Source organism: Dysidea avara, chromosome 2 (genome assembly GCF_963678975.1).
Source record: "Dysidea avara chromosome 2, odDysAvar1.4, whole genome shotgun sequence".
Lineage (NCBI taxonomy): Eukaryota > Metazoa > Porifera > Demospongiae > Dictyoceratida > Dysideidae > Dysidea > Dysidea avara.
The window spans coordinates 11,211,471-11,226,994 of NC_089273.1; the positions used below are offsets into that span (position 1 = coordinate 11,211,471).

Consider the following 15,524-nt stretch of genomic DNA (forward strand, 5'->3'; position numbering starts at 1 on the left):
CTTGCTAGTGATAATCCTCTAGTGAGAGTAGGTAGGGACACTTCAGTTGGAATAATCACTGATAGTACAGGTATGATAGTAGTATAATATATCTATGTTGATCAGTGTGTGACATATATAATATTGTGTATAGTTGTGGTGAACATTGAACAGTCCAGTTATGAGACAAGAGAGAATAGTAGTGTAGTGACATTAATGCTAAGACTCAGTCAAGTATCATCTGAACCATTTGAAGTTGTACTGACTACAATGGACATCACTGCTTCAGGTATGTGCATAGGCCATTACCTGTATATCTTGTTTTTGTACATTTATTAAGTTGTGCAGCTTGTATTCCTTTGATATTTTGATAGTTTAGTGAATCCATGATTGCTGGTATGAGGCTGTTGGCCAATTTAGTAAATATGAATTTCTATGGCTTGAAATCGAGTGGGTAGCTACAGGTTCTTAACAAAAAAAAAATTCTGAAAACTTTAAAATACAATATTATAGTGTTTTTTCCTTTGCATGTCACTTATGCTCCAATGGCACTGTGGAGAAAAATGCTAAAACTGTTTCAAGTTTTGGTGGAATAACTGGTTGGCACCAATATGCAAGGAGCTAGTGTAGTACTGCGTTTATATAGAAAATTGTGAGAACTAGTGCACGTTTGACTGATATATGTGTATGAATATAATATTATTGTAATGTTGAAAATGTGCATTTTTGTTTCAGATCCAACTATAGATATGTGGTTATTTGCTATGTAATTCAAAAATATGTGAATGTAATGTCATATCTTTATGTTTTATACACATGAAATATGTGTATAGATGTTGAGGATTACAATGGAACAAGGATCACAGTTGATGTCCCTGCTGGAGTATTAATACAATCATTTACAATAGACATTAGTGATAATGATGTTGTAGAATGTGATGAAGTGTTCAGTGCCGCTATAGAGTCTGTTACCACATGTGGAGTTACTACTGGAGATGTTATCAGTAGTAATGTGACTATAGTGGATGATGATGGTGAGTGGAGATGGTACATTGCTTATAATCATGAGTTCTGAAACTTATGTGACCCACTGTGTGAAAATATGATGATTTTGTGTAATGCTTTTCTGCGTAACTTAGTAGCGAAGCAATCGCAGCCACACATGTATTTAGGGATCCGCTGATTATGCTGGCATGATGATCAGCTGAAAGCATTGAGCATAATGCTAGTATAATAAGCAAATTACTTGTGCCATGCTATAAATCCTTACTTTTTCAAAACACAAGTCATGGAAAAAGATATATAATCTAATAGAACAGTCAGAAATTCTGAACAACCATGCAGCTGACTGTTCTATTAGGGTATGTCGATATTTTCTCTATAATACATTTTTACAAGCAAAGGTTTATTCTCTACTTCAGCCACTTATTATTTACCCACAAAACACATATTTATAAGCAAAACATAGGAACTGACTCATATACTTATGCTGAACATAATTTTGAGAATATTAGGAAAAATTTTTGAGCACTGTTCAAGAGCATTATAGGTAAAATATAAAGCATAATTGGCCGGTCCCTTTGTGTATTTTATAGCAATGGTCTTACAGAAATGTTAATAAACCAGTACAATAAAAATATTTAAAATTAACTACGTTCCATCAATAAAAGTAGCGAAACATGAGGAGGAGCTATGAGGGAAATCCCTACTTGGCATTGTGGGAAAATCCCTCCTTGGCATTATAGTAATTCAGGAGCATCTCTACTTTGGGATTAAAAGGATGGTGGAACATGACAATTTAGGAATTTTCCCACATTGCTTGTGTCAAATTTTCTGGATTACACGTAGGTTTTGCCCATTTTAGGTAAAAAGTTACAACGTCTTGTAAACAATGTATCATAAGTTCTGCATACTTTAGTTTATTAAAACATGATTTGGTTTATCGGAATCCTTGGTGAGTCCATTGGTGTACATGGTTTTGTCCTGAGAAAACAGAAAGGGAAGAAATGAGCCTTGTTCGGTTTAATTGGTATACAGTGGGAAACAAGGTTTTTTGCATACAGTACTTCTCTGTAAAATTACCAGTTAAATACATAGTGCAGATGGATACTTAATCAGTATGCTTCAGCAAACAAAATGATACCAAGTTTAGTGGCTTTGGTGGAGGGTAACCAGTTGTACTTTTGGGGTTTGCCCACCCAAATTCTCCAATAGACTGTTGTACAGTCACAAGGAGCAGTAAAAATCGCTCAAATGGTATGCACAAGAATCAGATGAAGGCATAGACTACCCATTATGTATAGGTCATTATGTGATTATTGAAGTACATAAGTAAATGGATATGTTCTGTAAACTTATGTAAGCTACAAACTTTACAAACAAGGGATGTGCAATGCTAAATGTATTTATGATTCACAACACATGTACAGCACCGCCCAAGCGCAACATTGTTTCTTGCAAGTGCACGTGATTAAAAGACTCACTAATTAAAGGGCGTGGCAGCTATTTTGCTTTGCAAGTTGTTATCCTTCAACTAGAGAGATAACAACTCGTGAGACAAATGGCTGCCATGTCCTTTAATTAGTTTTAAATTGTGCGTACTCGCGAAAAACGACACTGTACCATCCACATTGCATACAGTGTTGTGATATTTTGTGTTTTCTCATTAAATTAATCATGCATAAATCTTTCCACCCACAGAAGCAGTATTATCACTGAACCAAACAGAATATTCAGTATCAGAAGTTGATGGTCAATTACTAGTGGGTGTTACACTTAGTAGAGTAACATCAAAAGATGTAACTGTACTAGTCACTATCACTGATGGGACAACTACTGGTAATATTGTTAACCCAATGACTACATGATACTATTAATGTACATATCTTTCACAGGTGGAGAAGATTATAATGTAACACAACAATCACTACTCCTCATATCAGCTGGGTTGACATCATCATTATATAGTGTAGATATTATTAATGATATGATACATGAAGATGATGAGACATTTGATATTACTATAACATTGATGACAACTTGTTTATCAATAAGTGTTGATAATAATTCTGCCTCTGTGTCCATCGTTGATGATGAAGGTTAGTCATTTAAAGTTAAGTTTTGTGTAGAATTTGTAACACAATTGCTACCCATAATATTTATTTTGCTGTAGTATTAAAAATTGGCATATTTGTAAACTTACCCACCTAAAGCCTTTATAGACTTAAATCATTTGATTCTCCAAATGTGTTTACTCACCAAGATTTCCACAACAAATAAATCAATTTGTATTCTTGCTGGATAGTTTTTTCAATACTGTTGCTGTGTACTATTCGCACACAATAAAATTGTGACAAGTTTATAAAGTTTTGATCTACATTATAGTAGGGATCAAATCAGAAAATGTTTACAGTTTACTTGAATCATACACTTGTGTACATTGTTTGGCAGAAAAAAAAGCCTCAGTTGAGAAAAAGTATAATTTGTTTTGTTTCTTCCTATTTTCTTTTCAGTATGTAGTTTTAATCCTTTTATGCTAACTATTTAGCCAGAAGTATTGTATTTTGCTATAAGAAGGTCTCTTAGTCATCATCTTTCTTTTTGTGGTGATTGTTCTATAATTGGGGTAGAGGCAATTAGTGACTGTACTATTAGATTATGCCATTCTTTAATGACTGTTCTTTTTAAACTTTCTAAAGGAAGCACAAAATAATGTACATCTTTTTATCATTGTTACATATTTGTTTTACCATATCTCTTTCAATTTACAAGTGAATCATGTTTGAGTTGTGTTCTATCGTGTTCCTTGAATTTGCCTTCCTATTACTCTGAAGACTATTCCAGTGAAATGAACACATTCATAGGCTCAATGCACACAGCAGCTGACATGAAAAATTTCTGACAGCAAAGTGATAAATTATTGTAGAATAAGGACAGCTATTTACTGTAGTATTTGATATGGACATTTCATTGTTTAAAATATAATAAAGTGTTTAAATGTTCAGACATACAACAAGAATGACTTATTTTGATTAAGCATATGCATATTAATATTGTAGCTACCAGTAATTTATTGTGGATGTTTATCTTTCAGCTACAATGTTATGTTTTAATCAACGAAGAATGGTTATCTCTGAGAATGATGGAGTGATTGATGCTATACTGACAGCTACAAACCAATTTTCATATGACTTAATGCTTGTGATAGTTTCTGTTGATGAAACAGCAACAGGTTTGTATTGTCTTTTAGGATGTGAATATATTCAAAATGCACTAATGTACTTCACACAGCTGGTGATGATTATGAAGCTGGACCATACAATGTGACACTAATGGCTGGTCAAACTAGTGTTTCATTTCAAGTCACACTAGTCAATGATGACATATTTGAACAATCAGAAACTGTCAACTTCACAATCATAAGTGATCTTCCTGACAGAGTGTCTGTAGAAAATAATTGTGTATTGGAAGTGTCTATCAATAATGATGATAGTAAGTGCATCTTATACACAGGGACACAGGACATGGGTGGAGGAAATTGCTAATAATGTATGTATGAATGAGGGATGACTTGAGCTGAGAATTTCTGCCAGCAAGTGTTCTTGGCAAACACAGCTCCCTAAAACCTGTAGCCATTTTAGTTTGCATGCAGCATCAACTTTGCAATTATGGGTATAAGTAGAATTAATATATCTCAAGTGTTGGAGGGGAGCTAGGCTTAGCCCCCTCTCAGAATAATATTTTGCTGAAATTATCATTCTTGGAGTTGTGAATAAGATCAATATATTCTAATACAATGCTTCAAACTGGTCAAAGAAGTGGCCAGTACTTCAGTAAAAATCGAACCACTGACCACTTCCTTTGAGAGTTGATATCTTACCACTGTATATAAAGTGTCAAAGGCTGTTTTTGTACTGCTTATAAATGCTGTATATATGTTTACTAACCCTGTAGTCAATAGCTAAAAATTTTGCCAAAAGAGGTTTTGCTGACTGCAAATAGCCTATTCTGAATACTTTAGTGTTTTAGTTGAAATCCTTCAAAATTAAACCATTTATGCCAATAATTAATTTGAGACATCATGGAAGCTAAAATGACTAGAGGGACTACACCACCCAGACCCCCACTGCCAAAGATTCTATACCCCCTCACATAAACTTGTTCCTCTTCCACTGATAGCAGTATGTTGTCTGAGTATACATTTTACTTTCATTTACATATTACTTGTCTCTGTAAACATTGTAGACATAACAGTGTGGTTCAGCCAGTCCACATACAGTGCTAATGAAGATGTCAGTAATGTTACAATAATGTTAGAACTGAGTAGTTCACCTGCTATTGATGTCACTGTACAAGTGTTTAGTAGTGATGGAACAGCTACTGGTGAGTGTACAACATTACACTAATACATAATGTGATGTTGAGTGATAAATTGTTGACTGTTACATTATTACAGGTAATGATACAGATTACACATCTGGAGCGTATACTGTCACATTCTCTGCTGGAGTAAATTCATCACAACTCACCATTCTTATCACTGATGATAATATATTAGAAGATGATGAGTCCTTTAATCTCATTATTAACCAGTCCTCACTACCTGATGGAGTTGTTGTAGTAGATCCTAGTCAAGTAACAGTTACCATTGTGGATGATGATGGTGAGTGTGGTAGATTGTATAGCAATGTAAAAATAGATACAGTTTGCAAACTTTAAAGTTACAACCCGTACTTGTATGCTACATTTCCACAGATATTACTGTGAGCTTCAACCAGTCAACATACATGGTTAATGAAGATGAAGGACCAGCACAACCTGTACTAGTTCTCAGTAATCCATCATCAACTGATATTACTGTAATTTTAAATGTCACAGATGGTTCAGCTAATGGTAAGCCTTTGTTAACTCTTAAATCCACAAGTAATTATAAGTAACGACTTAACATACTTTAAATACATTATTTTTGCTGATATAATATTATGGCTTTTATGTATGGCCTCAAACTAAACACTGTAAATCACAAACCATTAATCCTATGGGTACACAACTTGTGTCATTATATGTTTGATACCATAAGGAATAAATGATACCATGCGACTCACCTTGCAACAAAACAATATTGGCAAAGCTATCCATGAAACGACATGTACTCAATGAAAATGCTCATGCTATTAGCTTTACCACTCATTGGCAAATCATGACAATAAAGATCACATGAATAAGATATTTGTACAAAAATGGCTGCCTGTTTCATGTATCATGGAAACTGGACAAGCCAGACGTCAGTCTTCAAAATAAGTGAGTGAATGAAATTACTATGATTGTGCTCATAGTAGCTCAATGAATATACCAGCTGAAAAGCGGTTTTAAAGTTAGACAAGCTTGTTGCACTGCCAGATTAGAACCATTAAGTATTCATGCATCAGAAATGATTGTGTGTTTTATGCTATATACCAAATTCTGATTTATTGGATTATGCAGCTTTAAGGGTTAAATATATGATGAAAATCTTACTATGATCTTAGGTGGTGGAGAGGATTATGGTTCAGGATCATATCAAGTCACATTTACTGCTGGAGAGACAATCAGTTCATTTGATGTTCCAATAACTAATGATAATGTAGTGGAAGATGATGAAACCATTGATCTCACTATTCAGTCAACATCACTACCAAATAGAGTTAGTGTTACTAACCCATCACAAGCTAACATCATAATAATGGATAGTACAAGTTAGTGACATGTAACTAGTGTTTGTACAGACTCCTTGTATACATGCATTATCGTTTAAACTGTATCATAAAGTGTGGTAGTACCGTAAATTAGGATTTGGATTTTCTGACCAAACACCACCCAATAGCCAGCTTCACAAGACAATTCTGATGCCTTGGAAAGTATTGGTTAGATATAACCAAGCCTAAAAGTGGGACTTTAAATGCTTACAGTCATAGGAGGTGGAGGCGGGGAGACAAGAGGGGCCTTGCACTTTTATGGACAATGTTTGCATGACTGAAAAGACCAAGATACTCTAATAGAACAGTCAAGATCGAGATACTCTAATAGAGCAGTCACAGTATTGAAAGAAGCAGTATTCAGAGAAGCAATGTAGCAAGCTATGTATGTATGTCTATTTAAAATAACTAATGGTTATACTACGGGAATGAGTGCATAAATATCAGGCAAAACACAAGCGCCCGTGGTATAACTATAATATGTGCCACTTAGGTTAATCACCTACACGTGTGAGAAACCGCTGGCATGCTTCATGAGTGTATTTATATTGGGATTTATGAATTTTGATAGTGGGCACTGGAAACAACATAAGAATAACGACAAAGCATTGCTGTGCTAAGAGTTCAAATGTACGTGCAACGACATGAACATACGAAAAGTTCGATTGTGGGTTTATACAGTGAGCAAGGAGACACATGACATGCACATCCAAACCTAAATTATTTTACTACATGCATTATGGAATACATTATTCCAGTAGTGTTAATCTTATAGCAAATGGTGTGAGATATTTTACTTGTATTAATGAACAAATGTGAAATAAAGTGTATACTTCATGTACTGTCTTTCATAGACATAACATTGAGATTTATCCAGGACAGATTCTTTGGTACTGAAGAAACTGGATCAGTAGTGGTAACACTGGAGCTAGTAGGAGGATCATCTAGTAGATCATTTGATGTGATTGTAACTCCATCAGAACAATCACCTGTTTCTGCTGAAGGTATGACCTAAAGCACTATGACACTAGATGGCATCATAACTAATCCTGATTAAAACTGGGTTAAACCTAAACTACCTGAACAAGTAGAATTGTATCAATATAAAGTGTTTATAAGTAAAGAAAGAGTCTGTGAAGCAGGCCAAAGCATTGGGGCCAACCAGTTAAATAATGCATTGGTGTCTTAGGCATACAATAGAAATAGGTGGCGTGCAATAGGATCTGTGGCAAAAGCTACGAGATTTTGTATTTTTGCCATGTTTGAATATGGTAATTATGTAGTGACTTGCAGTTAGTTAACTTAAATTGTGACTGTTCTATGTTACAGTGTTTGATTGCTCTATTTGAGTATCTCTAAATTTATTGCAAACAAAATGTGACCATAGTCCACCATTTCCACCACCTCTGTTAATTCAGTGGCAACTACTACAGTATTGTTGCTATGAAACAATTCTTTTTTTTTATCAGGTGATGTTGACTTTAACACTACAGTCCAAACAGTCACATTCCCCAGTGGTATAACAACAAGTAATGTTAGTATATCAGTGTTCAATGATACCATTGTTGAGGGAGATGAAATGTTTGACTTAACATTAACTGTACCAGAATTATTTAATGGAAGGATATCAGCTGGTAATCGTGATATGGCTGTTGGAGAAATCACAGATAATACTAGTGAGTGTGGTTATTGCTTATCAAAGTTACTGCCAGGCAGTAACTGATTTTATTATAATCATAATAATGTTTTACATGCAAGTATTGCACAAAATCACAGCAAGCCTTATGTAAATACTTTTGTTTGATGATGTAATCTTTAGTGGTTGTGATCGACTTTGCTGAAGGAGAATTTACTGGTAGTGAATCATCAAGAATAGTGGAGGTGGTAGTTGCCAAGGTTGGGGGAACATCTTCAGCTCCTCTTGATGTAATAGTTACTCCTTCTGAACAATCATCAGTATCAGCAACTGGTAAGGAATACATTGGTAGATATATTGTTTAGTGACTACTATACTCCAATAGGATCGGGTGTTGACTTTGACTCTAATCCAATTACTATAACAATTGAAGCTGGATCAACAGAGGGTAGAGGTAACATATCAGTGAGCTGTGACAATGTGACGGAACAAATGGAGACTTTTGATATGAATTTAACACTTGCTAGTGATAATCCTCTAGTGAGAGTAGGTAGGGACACTTCAGTTGGAATAATCACTGATAGTACAGGTATGATAGTAGTATAATACATCTATGTTGATCAGTGTGTGACATATATAATATCCTTTATAGTTGTGGTGAACATTGAACAGTCCAGTTATGAGACAAGAGAAAACAGTAGTGTAATGACATTAACGCTAAGACTCAGTCAAGTATCATCCGAACCATTTGAAGTTGTACTGACTACAATGGACATCACTGCTACGGGTGAGTAAAGCAATTGAACATTAATTACATGAACATTTTCGTATTAAGAAATAGGTTTGGTAACGAATATGATGGGGGGGGGGGAGGGGGGGGCAAAGCCTCTTCATTTTTTATTGCAGTGCTGATGATTCTTTGATATATCCTAATAAAGCAGTCAGATTCTCTAACCAAACAGTTGTGTACTCAAATAATCCTTCAGGCATATTTCTAATTAAAAAAATTATTACTAAAATTCAATTTTAGAAAGCAAATTGATCATTTAAAATTTCTTCCTACACTCTTGCTACAGTAGAAGGCTGTCTTATATATCGTCTTCATTGTTGCACTGCAATATTTATTTAATAGTTATACCACAGCTGTGAGGGATTTGCTGATATATACACCCAAATCCCGAGGGTGCAGCCCGAGGGCTGTGGTTGTATAATATCAGTAAATACCAAGCAGTCGTGGTATAAGTGATATAAATCACTTGGGGCACATTCACCTAATATGTGAAAGAACTAACAAGATCTCATCCCATTTGTTTTATACAGTAGCATCTGAATATAAATCGTGGTTTTAATAGCATGGGCTAATAGCCATCAGAACATTAGCCAAATGTTGAAACGTCATTAATATGTTAATATGCTTCAACACGCAACGTTAGAAAACTTGCGATTGTGGGATGGAGGTTATATTTTAATCATTATTGTACTAAGTTAAGCCAACTAACTTCACTACTGGAACAGTAAGTTATTATATTAAGTTAAGTACTTAAGACTATAAGTGACTAACCTATTTCGTAGTAGTAGTAGTAGTAGCTTTGCTTTTCCGTGGTCTGTTCTAAGGCTGATATGCGGTGGGTAGAAATACACATCCACAATCGCCCAAACAATTAATTTGTGCCTTCATTATCCTTTAGTAACAACTAAGTAGTCAATCTTAGCAAATATACTCAGCTTAGCAACTTCTACAAAAAAATGAGTCCCACAATACAAAGCTCGCGTTAAAGTGCATCATTTCTTTGAACTGGCAGGGTATCAAAGTCATTGGCAAACCGCCTTCCCATTGTCCAGGCAATATGTGAGTTAAACACTGAGTGGCACCTTTGAATTCCCACACTAAAGTAGTATATATCACATATACATACACATCTTTTACACTAAAAAAGAACTACATTTCCAAAATGTGTGTTGTATGTTGTAATGTGTTTGCTGGTTTATCAGTATATATAATAGTTGTACGGACACAATGTAGAGTCTATGAAATTTATAAACCCGAAGGCCCCGGGCTGTAGTACACGAGTGACGCTAGGGCGCTACTAAGGGCCTTAGGGTTTATAAATGTGACCGGATCTGCGAAAAAGGGACATAATCGCACAAGCCTAAATTAAGTATAAAGCATTGAATACATTGGGTGAAATACTTGCATATTATTGAAAAAAATTCCGTCAATTTTGTTTAACCTTGTTTCTTAGTGAAGGAAGGAACTAACAATGCAATTCTGTATATCATCGTAATCGCCTGCTCAAGAGGAGTTAGAAAATCTTTGTTTCGTTGCAGTAGACCCAATGATACGTAAGTTATGTGCGTTTGTTTACATCATGTCGAAGTGATCGTACGCGATCGATTTTTCTTCATGTATTTTGCCTTTTTATGCAGTGAAAAAGGGTGAGTAAATGCCAAATTTTTTCCAGTAAACGATTCCTCTGTTCATGACAAATACAATGGTGAAACTTTTAGTTCCGTACCTCAATCTGTTGGTAAATTACAACCGTTTTTGTAAGCGCCTGCAATTTATTTTCCCTATACTTGCTGTACATATCGATTTTTCTGTTTTCGCTATTTTGGAGGGCTGTAACTCCCAAAGCTATTGGCACATGAAGCTGAAACTTTGCCAGTAGGTACACTTGGCTAAGTAGATTGTAAATATTTAATAACCAGCAATTGGAGAAATATGCGATTATGTCCTGTTTTTGCAGATCTGGTTACAAATTTCATAGACTCCATATTGTGCCCGTATAACTGCTTTAGACTCTATTTCACATTATACTCAGATTACTTACCTCATCCACGGCTGTTTCTGCTGTAGGCTCAACAAAAGCGGATGGTTTTCTTACGATAATACTAGCGCCATGGCAACTATGCACCCTCACGTGACAAAATAATAGCGCTCGTTAAATCACTTCACGTGAACAATGCACAGCGATTGGATAAACCTAGATTTTGAGCATATGTTATATTATGCCTGAAGGTGTGGAGTATATTAGAAAACAAGGTGGAGTATATGAGATTTAACACCCACCCAAAACAGCCTAAATAGAGTCTAAATATCTAAATTGATTGTATTAACAGATGTTGAGGATTACAATGGAACAAGATTTACAGTTGATGTTCCTGCTGGAGTATTAACACAATCATTTACAATAGACATTATTGATGATGATGTTGTAGAATGTGATGAAGTGTTCAGTGTCACTATAGAGTCTGTTACCACATGTGGAGTTACTACTGGAGATGTTATCAGTAGTAATGTGACTATAATTGATTATGATGGTGAGTGGAGTTATTACAGAGTCATAATCTTTCTATGTAAAATGTTTCCACACACAGAAGCAGTATTATCACTGAACCAAACAGAATATTCGGTATCAGAAGCTGATGGACAAATATTAGTGGGTGTTACACTTAGTAGAGTAACATCACAAGATGTAACTGTACTAGTCACAATCACTGATGGGACAACTACTGGTAATATTGTTAACCCAATGACTACATGATACTATTAATGTACATATCTTTCACAGGTGGAGAAGATTATAATGTAACACAACAATCACTACTCGTCATTCCAGCTGGGTTGACATCATCATTGTATAGTGTAGATATTATTAATGATATGATACATGAAGATAATGAGATATTTGATATTACTATAACATTGATGACAACTTGTTTATCAATAAGTGTTGATAATAATTCTGCTACTGTGACCATCCTTAATCACGGAGGTACGTAAGTGTGGGCACTGTTAACGATTATTGTACATTAAAGTCTGAGATTGTTAATAGTTGATGAAGTATCATGTAACCATAAGAATGTGTGTAATTCATTACAGTGTAACCATATAAAATTGTAATTCAGTATCTAAATCTCATTTATCTGTATAATAAAAGTGACTGTTTTATTAGGGTATTTTGTTAACATGCTGGAGTATATAATAATTTATATGTTCTCTAGAGTAGTTGAATGGAAATCTGTATATAAATGAATAGGTTATACAAACAAATTCATTTTTTCCTATTTGAACAGATACACAGGTGTTCAGATAATGAAGTCCCACTGTATCCGTATTTCATCCTGTTGTACGCTTCAATCATTTTCATAATAGAAATTATATTGACTCCATTTTCATGTTCACTTGCAATTGTGGACAGATGCATACAGTTGGGTAAACACAGTTTTCCAAAACTATTTTCAGTAAGATAGGCTCTATATAGCTGACTGTGGGAGTACTACATAAGACATTATAACAAGCTTAGAGACTATAATAGATTATTTATGGTATTTCTCATCACATACAATATCATATCCATTTTATTTTAATGTAGTTATAACTGTGAGATTCAGCCAGTCCACATACCGTGTTAATGAAGATGTCAGTAATGTTACAATAATGTTAGAACTGAGTAGTTCACCTGCTATTGATGTCACTGTACAAGTGTTTAGTAGTGATGGAACAGCTACTGGTGAGTGTACAACATTACACTAATACATAATGTGATGTTGAGTGATAAATTGTTGACTGTTACATTATTACAGGTAATGATACAGATTACACATCTGGAGTGTATACTGTCACATTCCCTGCTGGAGTAAATTCATCACAACTCAACACTCTTATCACTGATGATAATATATTAGAAGATGATGAGACCTTTAATCTCACTATTAATCAGTCTTCACTACCTGATGGAGTTGTTGTAGGAGATGCTAGTCAAGTAACGGTGACCATTGTGGATGATGACGGTGAGTGTGATAGATTGTATAGCACTGTAAATATAGATACAGTTTTGCAAACTTTAAAGTTACAAGCCGTACTTGTATGCTACATTTCCACAGATATTACTGTAAGCTTCAACCAGTCAACATACATGGTTAATGAAGATGAAGGACCAGCACAACCTGTATTAGTTCTCAGTAATCCATCATCAACTGATATCACTGTAATTGTAAATGTCACAGATGGTTCAGCTAACGGTAAGTCTCTGTTAACTCTTAAATCCACAAGTAATTATAAGTAACAACTTAACACACTTTAAATACATAATTTTAGCCGATATAATATTATGGCTTTTATGTATGGCCTCAAACTAAACACTGTAAATCACAAACCATTAATCCTATGGGTACACAACTTGTGTCATTATATGTTTGATACAATAAGGAATAAATGAAACCATGTGACTCACCTTGCAACAAAACAATATTGCCAAAGCTATCCATGAAACGACATGTACTCAATGAAAATGCTCATGCTATTAGCTTTACCACTCATTGGCAAATCATGACAATAAAGATCACATGAATAAGATATTTGTACAAAAATGGCTGCCTGTTTCATACATCAAGGAAACTTAACATGCCTGACTTCAAACTTCAATATGTCAAAACCACAAGTGAGTGAATGAAATTACTATGATTGCTCATAGTAGCCAATGTATATACTAGCTGAAAAGTGGTTTTGAAGTTAGACAAGCTGAAACCATTAAGTATCCGTGTATCAGAAATTATTGTGTGTTTTATGCTATGTAAAAAATGCCGATTTATTGGATTATGCAGCTTTAAGGTTACGGTATAGTCACGGGCAATCATTCAAAATTTTGAATGCCTATCGATATTTTTTGAGAAGCCCATAAAATCAGTCTAGCAGCGTGAAAAGTTTTAAATGAAGGTGAAGCTCTTCATATTTAATGTTTTTATGTAGCTACAGTGTAGTTTGAGGCAGGTGGAACATTACAATTTGTTGTAGTAACACAAGTAAACCAGCCCGTACATCGCTCAGCTCCATCTGTCACTACCATGTTTTTCTGCTGCTGAATACAGCAAAAGCTGTAGGCTCTATTGGCTTTTCTGGGGCATAGTGATACTGTATATTAAATTTATTAAGTCCTGTGGAAGTATTTTTTGGGTGTTTCTCCCCAGTGACTCAGATACAAACCTTCAAAGAGCTTGTTTCACTCGAAAAAACTACTAAAAGTTCAATAAAATGTCAATACAACCAGTAACTTAAAAAATCGCTTCCACAGGACCTAGATATTTTAGTTGTTTAGCCACTTGTGTTGAAATTATAAGGATTCAGTAATCTGTTAGTCTGGTTTTTGGTGGCGCGTTTTTATAAAACATCGCTCTATTGTGGGCCACACACCCAAGAACAGTCGTTGTTCTGTAGTGAAAACAAACAAGCACAATTATTTGTATTGCTAACACAACACAGTTGTTGAAATTATTTATCCCTGTTTGGTTTAAAGCAGGTTTTGTAATTTGTTCCTCCCATGCATTTAAAACTATTCCGTAACCTTAAGGGTTAAATATATGATGAAAATCTTACTATGATCTTAGGTGGTGGAGAGGATTATGGCTCAGGATCATATCAAGTCACATTCACTGCTGGAGAGACAATCAGTTCATTTGATATTCAAATAACTAATGATAATGTAGTGGAAGATGATGAAACCATTGATCTCACTATTCAGTCAACATCACTACCAAATAGAGTTAGTGTTACTAACCCATCACAAGCTAACATCACAATAATGGATACTACAAGTTAGTAAAAAAATCTAAATTATTTTACTACATGTATTATGGAATACACTATTCCAGTAGTGTTAATCTTATTGCAAATGGTGTGAGATATTTTACTTCCATTAGCCAACAAATGTGAAATAAAGTGTATACTTCATGTACTGTCTTTTATAGACATAACGGTGAGATTTATCCAGGACAGATTCTTTGGTTCTGAAGAAACTGGATCAGTAGTGGTAACACTGGAGCTAGTAGGAGGATCATCTAGTAGATCATTTGATGTGATTGTAACTCCATCAGAACAATCACCTGTTTCTGCTGAAGGTATGACCTAAAGCACTATGACACTAGATGGCATCATAACTAATCCTGATTAAAACTTGATTAAACTTAAACTACCTAAACAAGTAGAATTGTATCAATATAAAGTGTTTATAAGTAAAGAAAGAGTCTGTGAAGCATGCCAAAGCATTGGGGCCAACCAGTTAAATAATACATTGGTGTCTTAGGTATACAATAGAAATAGGTTGCGTGCAATAGGATCTGTGGCAAAAGCTACGAGATTTTGTATTTTTGCCATGTTTGAATATGGTAATTATGTA

General features: G+C 34.7%; 1 protein-coding gene across 1 annotated transcript in view; it reads left to right on the forward strand.

The window, feature by feature from the left end:
* Positions 1-2,965: 2,965 nt before the first annotated feature.
* Positions 2,966-15,524, forward strand: part of LOC136247806 (adhesion G-protein coupled receptor V1-like) — a 52,903-nt gene continuing 40,344 nt past the window's right edge. Inside the window, exons 1-20 of the mRNA XM_066039629.1 lie at positions 2,966-3,077; positions 4,073-4,210; positions 4,270-4,470; positions 5,224-5,361; positions 5,435-5,641; positions 5,734-5,871; positions 6,507-6,713; positions 7,568-7,717; positions 8,183-8,389; positions 8,533-8,682; positions 8,735-8,938; positions 9,002-9,136; positions 11,470-11,670; positions 11,728-11,865; positions 11,922-12,125; positions 12,726-12,863; positions 12,937-13,143; positions 13,237-13,374; positions 14,737-14,943; positions 15,097-15,246. Of these exons, the coding sequence (XP_065895701.1) occupies positions 2,966-3,077; positions 4,073-4,210; positions 4,270-4,470; positions 5,224-5,361; positions 5,435-5,641; positions 5,734-5,871; positions 6,507-6,713; positions 7,568-7,717; positions 8,183-8,389; positions 8,533-8,682; positions 8,735-8,938; positions 9,002-9,136; positions 11,470-11,670; positions 11,728-11,865; positions 11,922-12,125; positions 12,726-12,863; positions 12,937-13,143; positions 13,237-13,374; positions 14,737-14,943; positions 15,097-15,246 (3,370 nt within the window). The remainder of the gene's footprint in view (positions 3,078-4,072; positions 4,211-4,269; positions 4,471-5,223; positions 5,362-5,434; positions 5,642-5,733; positions 5,872-6,506; positions 6,714-7,567; positions 7,718-8,182; positions 8,390-8,532; positions 8,683-8,734; positions 8,939-9,001; positions 9,137-11,469; positions 11,671-11,727; positions 11,866-11,921; positions 12,126-12,725; positions 12,864-12,936; positions 13,144-13,236; positions 13,375-14,736; positions 14,944-15,096; positions 15,247-15,524) is intronic.